This window comes from Micropterus salmoides, unplaced genomic scaffold, assembly GCF_014851395.1.
Source record: "Micropterus salmoides isolate LMB-PRFRI ecotype aquatic unplaced genomic scaffold, ASM1485139v1 Ms_hic_scaffold_9, whole genome shotgun sequence".
NCBI lineage: Eukaryota > Metazoa > Chordata > Actinopteri > Centrarchiformes > Centrarchidae > Micropterus > Micropterus salmoides.
In genome coordinates this window covers 14,108,894-14,132,698 of record NW_024044681.1, presented here as the reverse complement: position 1 = coordinate 14,132,698, position 23,805 = coordinate 14,108,894, and the positions used below count along the sequence as shown (strand labels likewise).

At 38.2% G+C, this 23,805-nt stretch overlaps 1 protein-coding gene across 2 annotated transcripts; it reads left to right on the top strand.

Moving 5' to 3' along the window:
• Positions 1-1,193: 1,193 nt before the first annotated feature.
• Positions 1,194-19,505, top strand: kcnj6 (potassium inwardly rectifying channel subfamily J member 6). 2 transcript variants are annotated; one of them, XM_038707452.1, is made up of 4 exons: positions 1,194-1,503; positions 11,142-11,278; positions 13,800-14,720; positions 18,312-19,505. In XM_038707452.1, exons 3-4 carry the CDS (start codon positions 13,823-13,825, stop codon positions 18,662-18,664), a joined length of 1,251 nt encoding a protein of 416 aa, XP_038563380.1. In that variant the 5' UTR covers positions 1,194-1,503; positions 11,142-11,278; positions 13,800-13,822; the 3' UTR covers positions 18,665-19,505. The 2 variants fall into 2 exon arrangements, with proteins under 2 accessions (XP_038563380.1, XP_038563378.1); XM_038707450.1 differs by lacking the exon at positions 11,142-11,278 and having other exon boundaries at positions 1,195-1,503.
• Positions 19,506-23,805: the final 4,300 nt, after the last annotated feature.

Sequence of the window (23,805 nt, the reverse complement as noted above, 5' to 3'; positions counted from 1 at the left end):
GGGTGGCGATGGCACATAGATAAGATGCTTGCCTTTGGTGTGGGAGACCTGGGTTCAATTGCCACTGTGAGATATCCACCAATGTGTCCCTAAGCAAGACACTTAACCCCTAGTTGCTCCAGAGGCGTGCGACCTCTGACATATATAGCAATTGTAAGTCACTTTGGATAAAACCAACAGCTAAATGTAATAATTGTGAATGTTTTAATTTGAGTTTCTGTGTGTGTGTGACTGACATCTGGTGTGTAATATATGTAATTTATTCTCAGATCTCTTGATCTCAATGATACTTCTTAAATAAATAAATAAATCAATAAGGCTTAACTAGCTTACTGACAGGTGAAGTCAGTGATTAGACATGGTAAGTAATTGGATGAAGCTTCCCACTGGTGTGTGGACAGAGGGTCAGCACCATGGAGAGCTCCAAGGAGCACAGTCCTGACAAATCATGGACCATTATTATACTGTGTGTGGCTTCACTGCTAACAAATACATGGAAATCCCGAATTTAATCAAAGCCCTGCTAGGCCGTGTCCATGGAGCTGCTTTTGTTTGCATAATCAACCATCTCAACCGTTGTTTTTTATGGACATGGGTTTTACTTCCTCATTATTTGGGGTACCACAGACCAATACCTAGTTCCCTTCGCCACAAACTGGGCTTACACACATGGAAATAAGAAAATGCTTACATTAAATTATGGCAATAATTGAGGTTTTTATGTTATAGATGGGAACAAATATACATTCACAGGTAGTAAATGTGCTAAAGTTAAAAATTGGAAAGTATTATAGCCATTAACTGAGGTCAGGCGTCCTTATTTGTTTGGTGTACCATACAAAACCTGATGAATTTATAAAATATGATTAATTGTTTTTTATGTTTTATAAGTTAATCATGTTTTTGTAAAGGGTACATTAAACCACCCAACAGTATATATTAAAGTCTTCAAATCAGCTCCACTTTAACCACCAACAAATGTAACACATGTAGGCTAGTAAAATACTCACAGGGGTGCTTTTTCAGCCTTATGGGGACTTTTACTTTTGATACTTTTAAGTACATTTTGCTGACAATTCTTGTACTTAGACTGAGCAATCTTTTCAATGCAGCACTTTTACTTGTAATTAAGTATTTTCACAGTGTGGTATTGCTTCTTTTTACGTCGGTAAGGGATCTGAATACATCTTCAGTCCCTGCTAAGAACATATTATCTTTAACATGCAGTCATGTCTCCGCCTCTCTCTCTCCCTCGCTCTCTTTCTCTCTCTCTCCCACTGTTCACCTATGTCTCTCTCCCAGCTGAGGGGTGGAGGCTGACGGCCGATGCTTTTTTTTCTGTGGAGAGGGATGGAGGAAAGAGGGAATAAGTGGCTATCCTTCAGTCGGGTTTCGCGGAGAGCGATTTGATAATAGCAACCCACAACCTCAGCGGAGCGTTTTCCATGGGAACAAAAACGTCTTAAAATGACCAGGAGAGTGAACGCTGATCTGCTGCACAAGGTAGGCAAAGCACCTTTGCCTTGGCTGTTCCTGGTTAGCGATACTTATCATAGCCTGTTAAATGTAATCATCTTGTTATAGCCTAAATGGGGGACGGTGGGGGTGGATATAGTTACATAACACAGCAAAGCAAATCAGAGATTAATTAAGAGAATAATCAGTATGCACGAAAAAACACACACGCATCTAGATGTGGATGTGAATATTAACAGTGGAGCATCCCGGTTGGATGATTGTCCTGCTGTGACATGATGAAGGAAAAGCAGCCCTGTTGGATGGAAGAAACTGGAAGGTGTTGAAGAAAATGTTCCGGGCTGAATGAGCATGCAGGGCCCGCGGCCTCACATCACCACAACAACACTGGGCAAAAAGGCTGCCCAAACGAGCATCACTTGGTGCATTTAATAACAAAAAAAAACACAAGTATAAGATTAGGAGGCTATTAGCTATTATTATGATGTGGATCAACCTCCGTATCCATGGCAACGGGACATCTCCAGCCCCTGTTAGTTTGCACTGCTCTTCCAAGAAGACTTTTCTGCTCTCTTATTATCATTATTATTATTATTATTATTATTATTATTATTATTATTATACCTTTATTTAAATAAAAAATCTCTTTTACAAGAGGGTCCTGGCCAAGACAGGCAGCAGCACAATTTACAAGGTTGCAGACATTACAACATAACATAACCATAAAACATATAACAGTTTACAATGGGAATATATAGTAAATTACAAGGTCATGAAATATCAAACTTTAAACTTAAATATTCACCATTAAGTAATCAACAGCGTCGATTATCCGAGTGATCGATCATAACATCTACAGTCAGAATTGCCAGCCTCCAAGTCATTTAAAAGCGCTTTAAAAGCATCCAGTGAAACCGGCTCCCGAAGATTCAGGACATTTTGCAGCTGATTCAAAGCAAAGGGAGCTGCATACTTAAACGCCCCTTTTCCCAATTCAGTCCGGACTTGAGGGACTTCTTTTGGATGTAGATTTGTAAGGGGGAAGTAGACCAAGATTTATTTTAACCCGGTAAACAGTCATAAAGCTGGTCACAGTGGAGGTAGTTATCATCTAACCAGCTAATTCAGGTTTATTCTGTCACGAAAAGTTATTTAGAAATAAAGCTAGTTAAAGAAGCAGTCACTATTCCGTTCAAACTGAAATAGATGGAAAATCACAAATTCCATGTTTGATAATCTGACCATAATGGAAATTATCGACATAAGCTTACACCCATACTTACAATAATTACTGCTCACTGCTGTGACAGGAAAAAATCTAATTAAGTATTAAAACTTTATTTAATCAGGTCTTCTTGAGTTCAAGATCTATGAGAACATAAAAACATCAGATAATGAAGCTTTATAATCACCAAGGAGGCGTGAAAGAAGCTTCAGGGCAGTTCATATAATTTAAAAGGTGCATAATACCTGAAAGTAGTTCTGCCAAGACTAGTGTGAACATATGGGATATTATTATTATTGTTGGATTGTGTATTGTAAGGAAGATGAAAGCAAGCTTAAACAGTAAAAAAAATACTGCTATTAATTAATGTGCAAATTATGACAGGATCCAATGTTCCCTTTATTAGAACACTGCTTATTTAATCACTTTAATATAATTTTCAAATAAATCCAGTTATTATTATTATACCATTATTTAAATTAAAAATCTCTTTTTCAAGAGTGTTCTGGACTTCAAGACAGGCAGCAAAACAATTTACAAGGTTTCAGATAACATAAACAAAAACACATGACAGTTAACAATGGGAATAAATAGTAAGTTATAAGGTCATAAAATATCAAAATTTAAACTTAAATATTCACCAGCAACAACAAGGATCATCTGAGTTATCAATCTACAGCCAGAATTGCCAACCTCCAAGTCATTTAAAAGTGCTTTAAAAGCAACCAGTGAAACTGGCTCCCGAAGATTCAGGACATTTTGCAGCTGATTCAAAGCAAAAGGAGCCTCATACTTATACGCCCCTTTTCCCAATTCAGTCCGGACTTGAAGGACAGATAGTAGTAATAAGTCCTCAGAACGAAGACATGATCTTCCCATGCATTTCTTTTGGATGTAAATTTGTAGGGGGAAGCAGACCAAGATTTATTTTAACCCAGTAATAAAGCTGGTCACTGTGGGGCTAGTTATCATCTAACCAGCTAATTCAGGTTTATTCTGTCACAAAAAGTTTTTTAGAAATAAAGCTAGTTAAAGACAGAAGCAGTCACTATTCCGTTCAAACTGAAAAAGATGGAAAATCACAAATTCCATGTTTCTCATCTGACCATAATGGAAATTATCGACTAAAGCCTAGACCCATGCTTACAATAATTACTGCTCATGACAATTAGGCTGTGACATAAACAAATCAAATTAAGTATTAAAACTTTATTTAATCAAGTAGTCTTCTGGAGTTCAAGATCTCTGAGAACATCATGTGAAAACCAGCACCCCAAAACAATACAAATAAGACCAGACAATCATAATCGACATATAATTAATGAAAAGGATTAAAAGAGTCATAAAAACATCAGATAATGAAGCTTTAAAATCACCAAGGAGGCGTGAAAGAAGCTTCAGGGCAGTTCATATAATTTAAAAGGTGCATAATACCTGAAAGTGGTTCTGCCAAGACTAATGTGAATATATGGGATATTATTATTATTGGATTGTGTATTGTAAGGAAGATGTAAGAAAGCTTTAACAGTAGAAAAATACTACTACTAATTAATGTGCAAATGATGACAGGATTCAATGTTCCCTTTATAATAACACTGCTTATTTAATCACTATAATATCATTATCAAATAAATCCAGTTAATCTTGAGGATGTAATCTCAAGTAAATATAATCAATCTCTAATAAAATCAGTAATCTTAAAGATTATTATTAATCTAAACAAATTATTCTACAATTTAACAAGCTGTCTTTTAATAAACACAGTTTTTCTCCAATACAGTCTGCCGCTGTGCAATAAAGGCTCTCTGGTTGTTTCCCACCACAATTGTGTCATCTTTAATAAAACATAATTCCCACTGAAACTATGTTCTTATCCAAGACATTCTTAACTTTATTTTGTTAGCTCTGCTAAAATCAAACTAGGACTGCTTTGGGTTTTGTGGTATTTCCCATTATAATGAGCTGTATGTAGAAGGATCCTGGTAGTAACGCAGTTTCTAGGCTGTTGACGTGATGATTCAGCACCAGAGCTGTGCCTGTGTCAGTTTAAAAGGGTTTGCAGTGCTTGAAAACATATTGTGTTACAAACTAAAGACAGCGGTTGTGAGTGTAACTGAACCATCTGTTAATAAGGAAAGAAAACACAGTGTGATGGCTGTAAGGGTGTAATTCCCACTGGGGATAGGGCAGACGCGTCCTCTGCCAACTTCTATTTCTGTCCCTCTCACTTTCACAGTTTGAGGTCAGTTTTCTTACCAGCGTCTCTCTGAACGTCTCTTGCTGTCCAGCCACTAAAATGTAGAGAAGATCTGAGTAGACAAAAATGTTGATAAACTCAGCTGAGTGCCTTCACTTTTTACTTTGCTGATGGATTCCAACATTGAAATGGTGGGTGTGGCTTTAAAATGTTGATAACTTTTTTAATGTTAGTAAGTACTTAAGTAACTACAAAATAATCAATTTAAATGGACTTGTACGGTGCCTTTCTGGTCTACTGACCACTCAAAGCGTCTTACAATACAGGTCTTATTCACCCATACTGATGCCATGCAAGGTGCCAACTGCTCATTAAAAACACAAACTTTTGCAGTAATTTGTGGTTCAGTATCTTGGCCAAGGACACTTTGACATGCAGAGTGGAAGTACCAGGGATTGAACCACCTACCTGTTCTATCTCTTGAGCCACAGACACCTGTGCTCTATATAACTCATTTTTTAATGTTTAGCTAGCTTTGTAGCTAGCTTCATTGTGGAGAGACCCTCCAGACAGTTAAACCACTTGGCCTCTGGAAAAGGGCTACACAGCAACCTCCCAAATGTAAATTTATCAACTACCAATAAAGCCATTTAACTTTTGCTACTGTAGACGTTGTGACTTACTTCAAAGTGACTTCCCTGTTACCTTTTATCAATGATTCATATATCATATAGGCCTATATTTTGCTAAGGAGCATACCTGTTTCCTAATATGCTCATTGTTGTTTTAATTTGTTCTTTGCTGCTAAGGCAAACTCAACACTTCCTACTGTCATGGAAACATTATGGGACAGGTGTTTCACATTAAAAGCCATGGGAGGATGTCAACCAGGAATCTTGTCTTTTCTTGATAGACATCTGCAGTAGGGTGACCAGACGTTCCCGTTTTCCAGGGAGGTTTTGGTGGCCTGCCCTCGTCTGGAGCGAAAATATCCCTGTTTTTAACTGTGTGTTAATCATAGACTGTATAAGGTGTTAACAGAACTGAAATCAGATTTTACGTGGCCAGAAAGACTGCAGGCAGAGACAGGTGTCGTGCTGAGAATTGATTGCAGATCCGGGGTAACAGGCGCAGCATGTTAAAGCAGTATAGCCCAGTCTCTTTACGTCTACAGCTGCTTTTATCCAGATCAAACAGACATAACGTGCAAATAAACATCACTTAATGTCTGTAATGTCTTATAGCAAAGGTATGTCTTTGTGAAACTTTAACGTTTCTTTTGACGGAATAATCACAGTCGTGGCCAAATAAGTGTTTGCAGTTTATAGCGTAACCAGGCATGACATTTAGCCTACGTGATCATAGGCAATAATAGAAGCCTGTTGTTGCCGATGGAATATGTGTTTGGTAGGCCTATGTCTAATATCATTGTTTATATTTGGAAAACGAAATGAAGTCTATAATTAACATGACTTTTTGCTTAGTTAATTATAAAATAAAGACAAGATCTCTTTTGCAATAATCGTTAAGCCTCTACATCATTTAATTTGCTGTGTACCAACCAATCCAGTCCTTTTTACTTGTTGAAATACCTTTAAATGGCCAATACAACTCATGTATTGCAGTATTCCACTTACCAGAAAGTGACTTATTGACTGAAAGGTAGATTCTGCCTCAAAATGACTTGTTTTCATTCAGAAGAGTTAAATTTGACAGATTATAAAACCGAAATTGTCCCCCTTTTTTTATTATATAATGTTATATTTTTAATGACTGACCACCAAACCAAAAATGTTCCCAGTTTTCATTTCAGAAATCTGGCAACCTTAATCTGCAGTATGCTTTTTTACTGTATTATTTTCATTTCTAGTTGACCAGTCCCACACCATAACCTGTTAAAGGGCCAGCTCACCCAAATCGCAAAAATATTTTCTCACTTACCTCTTGTAAACTTGTTTCAGTTTCCTCTTTATTTTTTGTGTAAGTGTACTGATTCTTTAAAGCCCTAATCACAGTGGACACTCATGCAACCAGCATGACCTTGGATTATTGGGTTTAATGTATCATATTGATGAGTAGCAATGCAATTTCCATAACCAACTAAGGCTGATTTGCTGTTTTTACAGGCTAGTTTTCATCCACTGACCACCATTTTCACCTGAGATCTAAAGAGCTAGAAAAATAGCGTGATGATTTGAAAATAATTTGTATGTGTCTGTGCTCAGCTGTTTGTATGCCTAAAAATAGCATGTGTTCCAGTGCGGCCTCAGCTCGATTTTGGCTACATCTGGATGTGGTGTAGATACCTGATTAAAAATCTCCCCTACATAGCAAAATAATAAATAAATATTGAAGTAGAAACAAAATCATGAATACAATGTTGAGCATGTTGTGTTCACACATCTCGATAGACTTTCCTTTTAAAAGTTCATCCTGATAATATGTCTCCAGATCCTGCTGCAGACCATACACTTTGTATTACCATCAATGAAAAGGTCATCTTGTGTACAGTAACCTCCAGCAATTCAATTTAGTTCCATTAGTAGCTTCATAAGTGGCCTCTGGTCCCCCACTATAACTGCTTTAACAATCCAATTAACCGTTCGCTAAAACCTTCCCCCCATTATTTATTGCTTACTGTAGCCACGCTTTGGATTTTTAGCATGATAAAGCTCTATTAAGGGATCAGCATCTAAAGAGTAGAGCATGTGTTTTTTTATTTTTAGACTTTCCAAAACCAAAAATAACACAAAAATGTTGTGTGTTTGTTGTAGTTCAATCTGCTAATGTTAGCATGCCATCTAGCTTACTACCTACAGTAGTAGCCATTGGCCACCTAAATTATTTTGTGGGGTTACAGGATACGTTAGTAGAAGCACCGTTAAGGACTGGGATAACCACTGCGTGGAAGCCAGAATGCTACAGAATTTAAGCTAACATTAGCGACTCTGCCTTTCTTTTAATTTGGATTTGAGCAACTGCGGCCAAAGCTATACCGCCCCAGGTTTCAAAAGGAACCTGCGACAACGTCTAACAGTTGGATGAGAGACTAGTACACCCCCTCAAAAGTTATTTCTCACTGTTTGTCATCATGCCTCTTTGCCACCCGTCTATACCAGCGCCAAGGTATCGAATATAATGAGCCCGAAGAAAAACTAAAACAATAATATAATAGCTGATAATATAAAGATATAAACTATAGCAACTTTATTTCAATACTTTCCTACATCCTTTGTGAGTTAACTACAACATGAGTAAAAATTAAAACTATTGTGGATTATATTTGCTTTTATTGTTCCTTTATTGTCCGAACCATCATAACAAATGTGCTCTAAACCAGCCTGTATAATTATGTTTCTATTCACATTCATATTCATATATTTGAGCCAAAAAAACCCAGATGTTACATGAATGACAGGTTTATGCACAAAGCAGATACAGTACATTGTTCTTCCTCAGGCCGTCTGAAACAAGATGAAACAGACAAATGTTATCCAGTGCTTTGTGGCCTCATCCAGTACATTCCTGCTATATTGTGAACACTTGGGTAGATGGAGCTGTGCGTTTCCATGGAAACCAGCGCTGCTCAAGCTCCTGATATTCCCCCGTGAACGAAGAGCAGAATGGCTTCAACACGTCCATTTGTTCCAGTGGTAAAAAAACACTGATGGTGGCTTAGGCAATGTGCATAGTAAAGGAAATCTGCCCACAGCACGGCAGGAAAAAACTCTGTACGCGACAGCCAACGTCAGAGAGATCACATAACAATTCTGTACTTAGGCGCTGGATTTAACAAGCATAACATGAACAGAACAGCACCGTAAAGGGTCCATACAGTGGTTTAAATCACATTGGGACCGTACCAAAGACTTCGGCGTTCCGTACATTAGTCTGTGGTTCTGTCACATTGAGTTAACCTTTTGGGGAAAACTCAAAATGCTGTTTCTTTATCTGTTATACAGCAGCTGGTTTATAGAAACTAATCACTAAGAAATCAAGTGAAACTTTTTGTGTGTGAATTTACTGTTATAATTAACTGAATGTTAAAAAGGCTGGATCGGCTGAGTGACAGTTTAGGACCCGAACGGAAGACAACAGAGAGTAGAGTACAGATTGTGTTATTTAATAAAGCACTCACAAGTATTTCAGGCTTACAGGTAGCCAGGGCAAAAGTCCAAACATAGGCATAGATCAAAAGGTAGCTATATAAATCATTGTATACGTATGTGCGTGGTCAAAAAAATGTCTGTGCTTCTGGGTAGCATCTGAGAAATGCCAAGAGCACTAAACTGGCTCTTACGATCTCCTTTCATCCTTTCCAAGGATATTGAACAAATATTCACATTTGGTCCCAGTTGACAATGTCGACGACCAGGGATTCTCTGCCAGTCAGTCAGAACTGAAGAAACCCCTCAGAGGAGAGGTCTGCTGCCCTTTAACACTCTTTGGATAACTTTGAACTGAATGACTGAGAATCTTCACAGATTATAAAAATACACTGTTAAAAGTAAAATTCCTGCATTCATGATTTTCAAAAGAATAGAAGTATTAGCAGCAAAATATATACCTGAATTATCAAAAGTAAAAATATTCATAGGGAGCACAATGTTGTATCATGGGATTATTATTATGATTTATGCATTAAGGTACATTTTAGATTCTTAAAGCGCGATATATTTATGAGTTGGTCACATGTTTTGTTTGTAAAATCTTAACCTTCAAAGTAAGTACAACTGTCAGATAAATGTAGTGCACTAAAAAGTACAATATTTCCCTCTGAAATGTAGTGGAAGTATAAAGAGGATTAAAACCTCACAACTGTGTTTGCTCTAAAAATCAAAACACAAAACACCAGGTTCCCTGCACTTGCTAACTACTACTACTAATAACTACCATGTCTCTTCTCTTACAGGCTTGAATCCACCTAGAAGGTGGCATAGATCAAAAAGTAGCTACATAAATCCAACCACTAAGAAAGTCCAATAGAACACCATCTAAACAGGAAGAAACACAGAGCACAACCGAGACACTCAACATGAAACAATAAGGACTGAACAAAACTCTATACTATATGGCTGCAGTACCGGAGTCTGCATTTTCAGTACCCCCACAGTCCTTGGACCGCATTTCTAGGACCCAACTTTCAACACAAAGGATGTTAACCCTGTCTGTTAGCACCTCAGCCTTAGGTGTAGAACCGGTAAAAGAAATTAGGGAAAATCAGACCAAACTGGAAATAAAGCTAGACCAAGTCACATGAAACTGAACACTACAAAACACAGGAAGTAAAGCACACAACAACAAATCAGGACAAATCTAGAAAAATAAAACAGAAAACACAGAACAAGAGATTGCACAGACAAAACAGCACATATCCACGGACAAAAATACAGAGGCAGGGAGTGAAAAAACATAAGGAATGAATCTCACAAAGTAAAACCAAAAACAAGGAGCAAATGCAATACAACAAAATAAAACCTAATCAACAATGCAGAGCATGGGAGTGATAAATAACCAAAAACATGCAGAAAAGGACATGAACTAGAATACCATGGGAAAATCCCAACACTAATCCCACAAATCACGACAGTTCAGAAGTAGCCATAATCACATTAAAATTTAACCGCAACACAGAAAACAAATTGAAAAGGTGAATTGCATTTTCGTGTTGTCCAACAGACCTGCCAATCTAATGTAATCTATTAAGACAAACTTAACGTAATGTGAAGGGCTTCCTGTCATGGCTGCCATCACCTCATGTCATAGACGATAAACTGCACCCATGCTGTCATTCGACAACTGAGTGTTTTTCATTTTGAGATTGACAGTGGATTTGTATTTCAAACAAGAAAACATTCCCTCGCACCTCCTCATTCAAGCTAACATCAGTGCTTTGATTTGCCTGAGGGTGCTGAGGAGTTCCCAAGCATCACAACCTTAATTCAGGGTTACACACTCTGTCTAAACTTCATGTGACGAAGTGTAGCTTGCTTTTGGCAGTGTGGGTGGTGACATACTTTCCCTCTTACCGTAGCTGCACAGTTTTTAGTACTACTGGTGAGTCTGCATGCTGTTCTCAACTCAAGTGCTAGTGGTTCTAGAAACAATAGCAAGAGTAGGAGGTCTATTGTTTATGATATTATATGCATGCATGCTTTGTTTGTGTAGCTGCCACTCAATCTGAGAGTATGTCCACATTAAGTCGGTTACATTCGTAAACACATCTTTGTTTCTCTGTTTCAGTCCTCCATCCAGGATTAAACTGCATTGTTTTTCCCCTGAAAATGGAGCTTTACCAAAACAGCATCCACAGGGTGTGAATCTTAAAACGCTGGCTTGGTGTTTCAGTGTGTACAGGGTAAAAGGAGCTTTTCCAAAACGTAAGTTTCCAAGTGAGAGTTGGGCACTGTGGTGCTAAAGTTAAGAAAACAATCTTTAGTCCCCTATAACCTTGTCTGTGCATTACCAATATAGCCAAATAGACAATAGCTGTCATTACCCTGGATTTATGTTGATTTTGTCAAACAATAAAATAAGTATTTATCAAAACAGCACAGCAGAGTGGGAATGGCTGCTGGTCAATGTTTATGGGTTGCAATTGACCCCTCGCTAAGCCACGCTCTCCGTAGTTACTGTTGGTAAGTCCGACAAAATGTCGGACCGGACGGACTTTTATCACGCCGCTGCCACTGTTTATTAATGCACTCCCTGGAGAAATATTGTCTAACATTTGAAAAAAAGAAGCAGACAGTTTTGCAGTTGCTTTGTGCATTTGAAGGTTGTATTCAGGCCGTCAAACTGACTCAAAAGAAATAATGATAGAAGCTAAAGCCTACTGATCACAGAGTAAAAGTGAACCACCGTATCACCTGACTATAGAGTTCAAGATCAACACTGTTCCTGTACAGCTGGGTAGGTCTCTGTTCACTATTACAATCATTAAAAAGCAGAGCAGTAGGGCTTTATTACGTTACATTCAGTAGTAAGTTAGCTAGCGTTAGCTAACTAACATTACATTTTTACATACATTTTTCTGGATTTGTTTTAGGTTTTGGAAAGAGAATAAATCATACTTCTCCTTTCAACCTCTGGACTGTCACTATTACAAGTGCCCCAGAAAAAGTGTTTGACCATATCTTGGAAAAATACAACAAGAAAAGCTAGAAAATGACTCTTTTAGAGTCAATGGAGCGCAGACATGAAAGTGTCGGACCTCAGTTAGAGCGAGACCCATACTGCGCTGGGATTGGCCATCCTGGTGTTCGGGCGTGGCTTAGCAAAGGGTTGATTATTCAGTTGTCTGACAACAGAAACAGAAAAATATGAGGTGGGGCTGTGGCAGCAAAGTTAAGACATCTCTATCTTTTTCTGTCATCAGACATTATGAATTTCACAGCTCATCACACAGCACATCTGTTGTCATTCATTTGTATAGATGGTGCTTTTGTCAGATGACAAAGGTGTGGTCAATTTTGCAGTTTTGTTGTTTGCCTGCTGAAAGGAGGATGAAGTAAAAGAGATTTGGTCGTTTTTATGTTGTTTTACTGTCGGCACTGTCAACCTGAAAACACTAATCATTTTCACTCAATAACAGGGTTTTTAAAGTTTGATGATTTATTGTAGACGTGGTAGGGAACACATATTACAGTGTGTGCTGTATTTAATTTATTTCTTTGTTTAGCTTCATTCGGGAATAAATCTTCCAGAAAACTGCCCTAACTGGAAACTCTGTTGTGAGATATTTTAAGTAAAAGTAGCAACTCTTATCCAAGAGGCTTCTTCTGTTCTAACTCCCAGCTATTTAACCTCTGTGGGGTCGTTATCAAGGTGATTGATGCCGCTTGGTTTGTTAGTCCTGACCTTTATCGTCTTTATGGTCAGTACAGTCACCTTGGAGTGTGTGTGAATAACTGTTGCTGGCATTGTTACATGAGACCAAATGTGTTTGTTCAATATCCTGGGAAGCAATGAAAGGATAGCATTTTAGGTGGGGGATAAGAGGTGTTGCAGACCTCCTCCCCTGTTGAGAGATGGTCTCTATTGTGGTGTATAGGGCTGTTTCCCTGTTGTTCAGGGGAAACTAAACACCTAGAATGCTCTCTGAACGCTCCCCAAACTTTAAGGTCCTGAGGCGCTGTCCCCAGTTATTGAGTAACTTACACACTTTTTACCTTATTGATTAATGAAAATCCAAGTCCTCTTAGTAGTTAAAACCATTGGTTTCATTTATTTTAATCCATTTCCATTGTTTTCCAGACAATCTTCATTGTACATGTGTGGCTGTGTACTCTTATGGTGTGCACACGTATGTGCGTGGTCAAAAAAATGTCTGTGCTTCCGGGTAGCATCTTAGAAATGCCAAGAGCGCTAAACTGGCTCTTACGATCTCCTTTCATCCTTTCCAAGGATATTGAACAAATATTCTCATTTGGTCCCAGTTGACAATGTCGACGACTGTTGTTCTGCATGGCCTCATAGAGGTTAAATACCTGGGATTCCCTGCCAGTCAGTCAGAACTGAAGAAGCCCCTCAGATGAGAGGTCTGCTGCCCTTTAACACTCTTTGGATAACTATGACCTGAATCACTGAGAATCTTCACAGATTATAAAAATACACTGTTACAAGTAAAATTCCTGCATTCATGATTTTCAAAAGAACAGAAGTATTAGCAGCAAAATATACCTGAATTATCAAAAGTAAAAATATTCATAGGGAGCACAATGTTGTATCATGGGATTATTATTATGATTTATGCATTAAGGTACATTTTAAATTCTATAAGCAAGATATATTTTTGAGTTGGTCACATGTTTTGTTTGTAAAATCTTAATCTTCAAAGTAAGTACAACTGTCAGATAAATGTAGTGCAAATGTAGTGCTACCATGTCTCGTCTCTTACAGGCTTGAATCCACCTAGAAACCCCATGGAGCAGGATGTGGAGAGCCCGGCCATCATCAGACAGCCCAAGTTGCCAAAGCAGGCCCGTGAGGACCTGCCTAAAAAGCTGGCAGAGATGGACAGCACAAAGAAGGTCCAGCGATATGTCCAGAAAGACGGGAAGTGCAACGTCCATCACGGGAATGTTCGTGAGACGTACCGCTATCTGACGGACATTTTCACCACGCTGGTAGATCTCAAATGGAGGTTCAACCTCTTCATCTTCGTGTTGGTGTACACAGTGACGTGGCTCTTCTTTGGCTTCATGTGGTGGCTGATTGCTTACCTTCGGGGTGATCTGGACCATTTAGCAGACAACCAGTGGACTCCATGTGTCAATAACCTCAATGGGTTTGTATCAGCCTTTCTGTTCTCCATTGAGACAGAGACCACCATTGGTTACGGATACAGAGTCATCACAGACAAATGTCCTGAGGGGATACTTCTGCTTTTAATTCAGTCGGTGCTGGGATCTATCGTGAATGCCTTCATGGTGGGTTGCATGTTTGTTAAGATCTCACAGCCTAAGAAGCGAGCTGAGACACTAGTGTTTTCTACCAATGCGGTCATCTCAATGAGAGACGGACGGCTGTGCCTGATGTTCAGAGTCGGAGACCTCCGAAACTCGCACATCGTAGAGGCGTCAATCAGGGCCAAGCTTATCAAGTCAAAGCAGACCAAGGAAGGGGAGTTCATCCCTTTGAATCAGACGGACATAAATGTGGGTTACAACACGGGAGACGACAGGCTCTTCCTAGTTTCGCCACTCATCATCTGCCATGAGATAAATCAGAGCAGCCCCTTCTGGGAGATCTCACAAGCCCACCTGGCCAAGGAAGATCTGGAGATTGTTGTGATTCTGGAGGGGATGGTGGAGGCCACAGGTGAGTTGTATGAGATGTTTTCTTGCCACAATTAGATGTTGCATTTGTGGTGTTATTATGCAAAGATTACAATAACGTCTGCAATATGTTGTTATTCAATGGATTTAGCTATGTTGCATAGTAGCTTTAATCCCACATGAACCCTTATACAATGTTTTAGAAAACACTTAATTGTATTTCATCACCTCTGATTTGCAGAAGTCTCCTCATTTTCAGTAAGCACAGACCTTCTTCATCATTACAATGCAGGTCAATAAGTAAATTGTCTTTATTCATTTGATGCAATATAACAAACAATACAATTACATATTTCAGGCTCAAGGGATGGCAATGTTGCGCTGTGTCAGTTGGTCCAGACTGAAATATCTCAGCAACTATTTTATGGATTGCCATGACATTTTGTACAGACATTTATTGCCCCAAGAGGATGAATCCTACTTACTCTGGTGATCATCTGACTTTTCCGGTATTGCCAGTCCCATTTAGCACAGCTCATACGTGAATTTAATGTATTGCTTTTCTATCTTATCATTTCTGCCCCTAACTTACATCCATTGCAGGTATAGTTTTTATGACAGAAGTTCCAATCCTAACCTTCACACTATACATGGTTTTCTGTGATAAGAGTTAATTCTACCATTGCTGATGTCATAACAAAATTACCATTTTACTTTGAGATACATCTCAAGTTCTGTGGGACAATACATCTCTATCTAACAGGCCACTTAGCGGTTGATGTATAAATGTGCATCCATATGAAACAACAATGTATTCTTACAGATGCTGTGAGAAATGGTCACCTGTGAAACTATTGTATGTGTAAATACATTGATGTCCATCACATGTCAACTCTAATATAAATAAGGACTGTAGATAAAGACAGATGTGAAGGCTGAGTGTTGCATAGTAGTGTTGATAATGGTGAGAGGATCTGCATGGCACAGCTGCACAGCCGGGGAGCAGGATGACCAAAACATCTGGATTGCAACAGGAGCCAAGTGTAAACTGTACAATATCCCTAAGTGTAAACTGTACAATATCTCATCCAGTTTACCCAATACTCCCTCTCATCCTCATATTTAGATCAGATGGTGTTGAGTTGCCTGAAATCTATTAGAAACTCGTGGGCGATCGTTTTTCTCACTATCAGCCATAATAAAATGAACCAATTACATAATGCCTGAGTGGCGTGTTTTGAAGCAGCTGCTTGAGGCCCACAGAGGACTTCCTGCAGACAGCTGAGCCAAAGAGCACACTGATAAATATCAAAACACAAGTAAATGGCGTTGGGAAGTGATTAAAACCCACTGCCCCCTGAGACACAGGGAGGGAGTCGTGTTTTCTGTGAGTGTCTTGGCTACAGTTAAGCTAACTGTGTTCAGATCACATAGACTGAATAAAACAAATGTGCACTGATAATCATCATATCAGTCATGTTCAAAACGTTCAAGCTGTTTTCAGCTGTATCTTCCCACTTCTTAAAATTGATGGAACAAGTTGGAAACAGATGATGCATCACAATGTTGGGGAACCGCTTAGGAAACATATAACTCTAGTTCTGCTTTTTATCACGATGCAGAGTAAACTGAAGGTAGGAGCGACCCTTGACCCTGGTTGACATAAGCCCATTAAAGGATAGGTTCACAACTTTTCAAATCTACCTTAATGCAATAATTGACATGCCGTATGGGCAGTGAAAGTGTTAATGGTCGTTCCCTGTATCCATCCTGGCCTTGAAGAGAACCTCCAAAAGTCAGGTGCCCATATGTGCGTACATTGAAACAGGTTTGCTTACTGTAATCATTCCTCCTGCTTGTAGTGGCCATGAAGAGATCCCTTCCCTAAAATATAAAATGTGGTATAACATTCATATGAAATTAGTGAAGGGGACCTTCCAGCATTACAGTTTTTATAATATCAAATTCCCAATTTGTGTTTTCAAGGACTCTTTCTTTGCTGAGCCACAGCAGAGAAATATTAAAGATATAAAAACACACTGACTTTATCAATCAAGAAGATTTCTTCCAAAGTTACAGAAAGTTGAAGCCTCATATTAGGACTGTGGATTTTGAACCCACATCACTTGCATTGGAAGCAGGAAAGGTACTCTTCAAAGACAGTATTTCATTACCATCCAACAGTATCCACAACACTACAGTCGCACTAGCAGCTCTGTGAGGCTGTAGATACAGCGATTTCCTAGAGCTAAATGCTAACGTCAGCATGCTAACAAGCTCACAAGTAAAGCTCTGGACTGTTTTCTAAATCCTGCTGTTTTCTGACCATCACCTCCTGCTCCTGCAGTGTGTGTTCAAGACCGCCCACTAAAAACAGACTAAAACTGAGAAACACAGTCATGTAAGAGGAGTTGTTTAATGTCCGTTCTGTTTGTGTGGTGTTTATTTTTAATAAACCAGGGGTTATTTCAAGATAGTGTGATCATTGAACAACTCATAAAGGAACAAATTTCTAAAAATTTTCATCCTGCAAAAATCCCACAGTTTATTTTTGACCGCCTATTCTCACCCACAGCAAAGTTTAAACCCCGCACTCCCTGTGTCCACAGGATCCCAATGCAGTCCTCTAGTCACAATGACAATATGTAGATGATTAGCGCTTACAATCTTTAATGTTACAGTATTCATATCGTAGTTTGTCGTTTTAACCATCTTAGTTTGTTGTCTTAGCATGCTAACATTTGCAAATCAGCACTAAACACAGAATACAGCTGAGGCCGATGGGAATGTCATTAGTTTTGCTCGTATTTAATCAGAACCAAAGTACTACAACAAAGTAAACTGAAATTTTGGCTTGACGATGATATTAGATGAAAAGTAAGAGGATCGCTTTTACAGTTACTACAATTCATCCTGAGGGCAACATAAAATGTCTGTAGAGAATTTCATGGCAATCCATTAGACGAGATACAAAGATACTGTGTGAAGTGAGAGGGACAGGTGCATGCTACAGGTGTTTGAAAAACCACAGGAGGTTAGTTAGGAGGCAATTTAAAAACCCTTCAAGCTGCAATTTGCATCAAAATTCCCACTTCTTCTCTGGGTCATAGCTCTGTCAAATCTGAACAAACAGACTTGATGATATCATTCTTTCTGATGCCCATCGCAAACAAACTTCAATCACAAAAGGCCCTTCTTTAACTGCAGAAGTTACAGTAATCTAGTGTCTGTACATCCATGGGTACATTACAAACAGGGACTGCTAATAGCTAATTCAGCAAATTCAATGGTGCCAATTTGCCAACAATTTATTAAATAGAGGTCAAAAGAATGGGGCTCAAATAATAGAAGCATACTTCACTGAATCCATGTCAACACTATATATATATATTTACTTATTATACTTATTCCTGTTTACATTATATGAATACAGAGAACATCACAAAAAAAATTCCACTCAAACCATTGTGTTTGGGGTTAAGCGGAAGTCTGAGAGACAGCTATCTCCAAACCTGAACAAATGAAACCAAAGCTATGGATAGATATACCGTGTTTTTGATAATTTGATTAAAGTTACCCAAAGAAAGTCTATCCACCACAACTTTTTATCCTTAATGTTGTATTGTGTCTCTAGGCATGACTTGCCAGGCGAGGAGTTCATACATCGGCAACGAGATCAAGTGGGGCTACCGCTTCACACCAGTCCTGACACTGGAGGATGGCTTCTATGAGGTGGACTACAACAGCTTCCACGATATCTATGAAACTAACACTCCCGCCTGCAGTGCCAAAGAGCTTGCTGATATGACCAGCCGCACCCGCTTACCCCTTACCTGGTCTCTGGCAAGTAAACTGAGCCAGCAGGGGCTGCCAGAATCTGAGCAAGAGGGTCAGGAGACCAAGACCAGCCTGGATAACGAGGGGAAGAGCCAGCAGACTGAGAGGAACGGGGACATTGCCAACATAGAGAGTGAGTCCAAAGTGTGATGGAGGATGGAAAGACAGCAAGTTTAGGGTCCATATGAGATTATTGTGTACTGTACGTCTCACCAAACAAGCTTTCGGAGCACAAGTGAGAATTTGAGGTACTAAACAAGGACAAATGAGCACAGTAGACCAAGTATCCTTTCACCAAGAACTGCTTTTTCTCAGTGATTCACAGTTACCCCAAAAACAACACACCTAGACATGTGGCCCACCGCTGAACTGAAAACCCTCTGCGGCAAGTGCATGTTTCAAATATAGTGTGATGTCCTCCTGATGAGATTCCTATTATTTTTTCTATTAAGATATTCCTAGGGGCATTTGCATAAGTATTTTTGTATATACTATAAAATGTTTTGAATTCCTTGTTTTGGTCCGGTGTGAATATTCGACAGATGTTTGATACTAATACCTTTAGGTTAGTTCTGTATATAATCTCTGCCTTACTGTATGTATAAAGCTTTCATTACTTGTTTTTCATAAATATATTTGCATGTATAAACATTATCTACAGTTAATTTATCTTGTATTGTGTATATACTGTATTATGATAATGTTATAAGAAACACACATCTCAATGGATGCAAACACTAGTTGAAACCAATGACAAATACTTCCCCACATGATAAATGTTTGTTAAAGGTAATACTACACGTCTACAGTACAATTCCTTGAGAAGCCATGACTTGCTGTTTACAGCTGAGTGACTTCAGACAACGGCCCTTTAAAAACTGCTTTCGTCACTTTTGCACATTGAAGGCTTCTGTTGCTATTTCAGTCTCCAGAAATCCCTCACATGTCACCTAACAGTATCAAAAATAAATAAACAGTAAATTGCACATCATGTACATGTTGAGGATTTTTTTCTGTCTACATGAAGATTTTTCATGGGGTGGTAGAAGTACTTTGGTTACAATTAAAAGTCCTCACTCAAAATCCTACCTTGATGTATTATCAGCAAAATGTACTTAAAGTATCAAAAGTAAAAGTATCTGTTCTGCAGTAAAAGACTGACATAATTTTATGCATAACATTATTAGATAATATTGATGTGTTAATATTGATGCCTTTATGTGTAAGCATTATTTTTCTGTTGTAGCTGGTAGGTGTTAGTTTTTAAAAAACATTTTTATAAACAGTTACTTTAACCAACCTAGGGTCCGGGCCCCTCCACATTGTCACAAGACAAATCTGAGGGCTCATAATATGAATATGCTCAAAAACATCTGAAACACGACAAGGAGGCACAACTAACCAAAGCCAAAAATGCTGGCTGGTTAAATCTTTGATAATGTATTTTTTTTAAGCCTATTATAAATTTTAAAGTGCCAAATCGTAATCTGAAACATAGTGGAGTAGCTTTAAAGTACTTTAAAGTAAAGAGTACTTTAAACAAAAATACTAAAATAATAAAGAACCTTAAAATTGCACTTAAGTACAGTTCTTGAGTAAAGTTAAGTTTATTTTTGAGGGAAAAGGAAACTTTCCCAGTGAAAACAGCAGTCTTTCCTTTGTCATTCCCAACTTGACCACCAGGTGGGGCTAAAATAAGGTGTTGGTGTTTTCGCATCTTACGCAGAGTGGGCTGAGTTAGTGTAAAATTTAAACACTGATGGTGACACTGGGAGAGCAGGTATGTGAACAAATACAAATACATTTATCAGATATTAATAGATACAAAAAGCATTTTAATTTTTTTGCAGTTAAATTCATACAAATAGGCTGATAGCTAAAAACAATAGGGACTAAAATCTGGCGCTGGGAACAACTTAACAGAGGAAACTGAGAAGTGAGAAAAGCTGAAGTTTGGAAATGTCTCAAATGTGCAAAATGGCCAAAAATGAAAATACTTTTACAACTTAAAATTTTCACTCTGTTCTATAACCACTATTAATTTCCATTACCTATTACACAGGTATTATTTAGGCTTGCTTTTGTACATGTTGTTGTTGTTAGACTTATATAAAGTTGTATTTTAGTGAGTTACTAAATGTAAAATTTCATATACAGTATGTAAAAGAAGGATAAATGGAAGACGGAAACAATTTAACACAGAAAATTAAGCAATCTAGACAATTTAACACCCCTCATTTTGCATTTCTTCAGTGACAGTTTGCAGGTTAATTAACTACAACGTTATGGTGAGAGAGGCTGACTGCTGTGCAAAGCTCCAACTTTTTGGAAATCAATAAGGTATGTGAATATTCTTATTCCAGCATTGTGCAGGTGAATAGTAGAATCCTATTCTTCAGTCGTCAGTTTAAACTTTGGGCTTTGATTCAGTCAAATCTTCTCTGAATAAAGAAGAAGTTCATGAGAGGAGCAAGGTAAGAGTTCCAAGACTACCAGATGAGATGCTCCTGCTTGTTATTTACTTGTTATTTTACCTTGTAATGTCATAATCTGACCCACTGCTGTAGGTCTGGAGCTGGGACCCCCTGTCAAACAAATGAACGACACAGAAGAAGAGCACCTATCTACGCTGCTACTCTCTGGGTTGAAACAGCTATCAGAGAAACAATATAAATGAAACATTTCTCCAGTTAACTCACCAGCACCTCCCAACAGCCAGTGTAAAAAAAAGACAGCATTTATTTACATTTCATTAAACTTGTTTTCTTTATTTCACTCAAATGAAAATACCAGTAGTTATCTTTTATATAATTTTCCAACAATTAGCATCCACCATTAGTAAGACACTCACTTTTAACTGGCATTGATTTAGCCCAGTTTTAAACCTGTTTCCGACAAAATAATACCAGAAAACAGAAAAAATATATAAAAAATAAATTATTTCATATGACAGTTTGAAAGATTTGGCATTAAACAGTATTTAAAATATGAAAGCACTCAATTTCAGTTAAAGTCAGTTTCAGAAATCTATTTAATGGGAGATTTTGGAGGTTTTTTATTTCCCATTTCAGAATATATTTACCAGACATTATATATTTTGCTTGTTGTCAACAAATTCCATGGATACTTTGACTCCCCTATCCTGTCTGTGGCACTCAACCCAACCATCCATTAGTTCCTGAAGACCCACATTTTTAAAAACAGGTCACAAATCTACATTTGCTGACAACAAGAAAAGTACAGAATGTCACCGCCTTAAAGTAACTTTTGATTAACTACTGTGCAACTGCAATAAAAAAAAAAGTGCTGTCTGCAGCCATAGCACCATGCTAGTCATGAGTCCAATCACATCAATAAACATCTCATTATATGAGAGTTGATCATGGTTTTATCTTGCTCTACTCGTGGAGTGCACTGGTCTTTATTATTATTTAATTTACAGGATTTTTTTATTTTAGCTTATGTTAGTCTAGATTAGTAAAACCGCACATGCCAAACAGGGCTCTGATTCTCTCTTCGGGAGAGTAAATACGGTAATTTACAGTAATCAAACAGGCTTTTATACTTTATGTCCACTTGTCCCTTTTTCTAGTCATTGAATTTAAAGTGCTGTCATTTAATTTGGTAATAGTAAAAAGATTCTCAAGTCGTGAATCAACACAAAAACAAAATCAGTAGTCGGGCAGCAGTGTTTCAACAGGCAATCAAACAACAACACCTTGTTTTTCCACCCAATATTATACAGTACATCACAAAATGACAAAATAAATGAATATTTAAAATACGTTATTATAAGTATTCTTGTTCCAGAGTGGTTCTGTGTTTTCTATAAATTTGTTACAGCTAGATTTCAGTTCATCAAACAGACAAACAGCTCAGCACATGATATTAAACACAGCGAGAAATGGGATTATATTGCAATATTAACAAGAAACCTCAAAAAGAAACACAGGCACATCACGAACATACAGAAGTTTATACTTGCTGTAAAACCTGTTTTTTCTTTGAACGGTATCAGACAAACCAGAACCTGTGGTTACTAAAGCTTATGATACACGGAGCAACTTTAAGAGCAATCGTGCTGGGCAACGTTGCCGTCAGTGGTAATTAGTAAAGATTACTACCGTAATCCCCTTCCCCCACCATTCCACCACCTGCCCCGCACCACCGCTAGCCATTCAAAACATAGTCGGACTTGTCTATGAAGATTCTCAGTCATCCAGGTCATAGTTATCCAACGAAGGTTAAAGTCAAGGGCAACTGGACTTGGTTGAAGATACTGGAAGACGTTTCGTCCCTCATCCAAAGGACTTCTTCAGTTCTGACTGACTGGCAGGGAAACTCAATTTGAGTTTCCCTGCCAGTCAGTCAGAACTGTATCTTCAACCAAGTCCAGTAGCCCTTGACTTTAACCTTCGTTGGATAGTCGGACTTGCCTCCAGCAAGACTACCCAGCAACATTGCTCAAAAAGTTGCCCCGTGTATCATCAGCTTAAAACATTGATAGTAACTGTGATAAGATTTATTATAGGGGATTTGAAAACCATAAAGGCCTGGTCACACCAGAAGCCTTGGTGGCTCCTCGAGTAAAATAAAAATACAAGAAAGCCAGTAATAGGGAAGATAAAACTTCATCTCAAGTCATTTATAAAGACGTTTGTACCAACCATTAGCAATTCAATTGAATTTCCCCTAGAGGGATTAATATAGTTTGTCTACTCTAACGTTAGCAAGGTGTGGTGAAAAACAGAGTAAGGTCCAACTTAATGCTAATGTGCTGTGTTAAATGTGTTAGTAAGTAACCATACAGTAGTTATTCAAGTTTTCAGTTTTATTCCAGAGGGTATAATATATTAGAATCTGTTTAACGTGGTTTTTTAAGGCTAACATAAATGTTAGCTTCTCCAACAGGCTAACATCACCTGCACTTTAACGTCTAGTGAGTTGTATTTTTTTAGATAATTTAGCAAAGTATTTCTTTCACACACAACACACTACAAGAGAGATATATGCTATATAGAGACTATATATAAAGAATAGACTCTTCTCATCATAGTTGAACTACCGTTGCTGGTGAGTATGGCAGCTAACATGCTAGCAGGCCGGAAAGATGCTAATGTCAGTTTTCTCTGAACTGTGCCATATACTACCTCCTGCCAGTTTGTTCTCAGGATTGTTCATTGTGAGGTACCGGAAAGACAAACAGAGAGGAAAAATAAGCTCTCAGTGGTAGCTAGCTTGCCAACTGTTGTCACAGTTTATTCAATAGCCACATCTGTACTATCAACTCC

Bases quoted from the DNA above. Each gene is read 5' to 3' on its own strand.
- kcnj6 (XM_038707452.1), top strand. From the start codon at position 13,823: ATGGAGCAGGATGTGGAGAGCCCGGCCATCATCAGACAGCCCAAGTTG. The intron at 14,721-18,311 runs GTGAGTTGTATG...TTGTGTCTCTAG, and splicing joins GGGGATGGTGGAGGCCACAG to GCATGACTTGCCAGGCGAGG.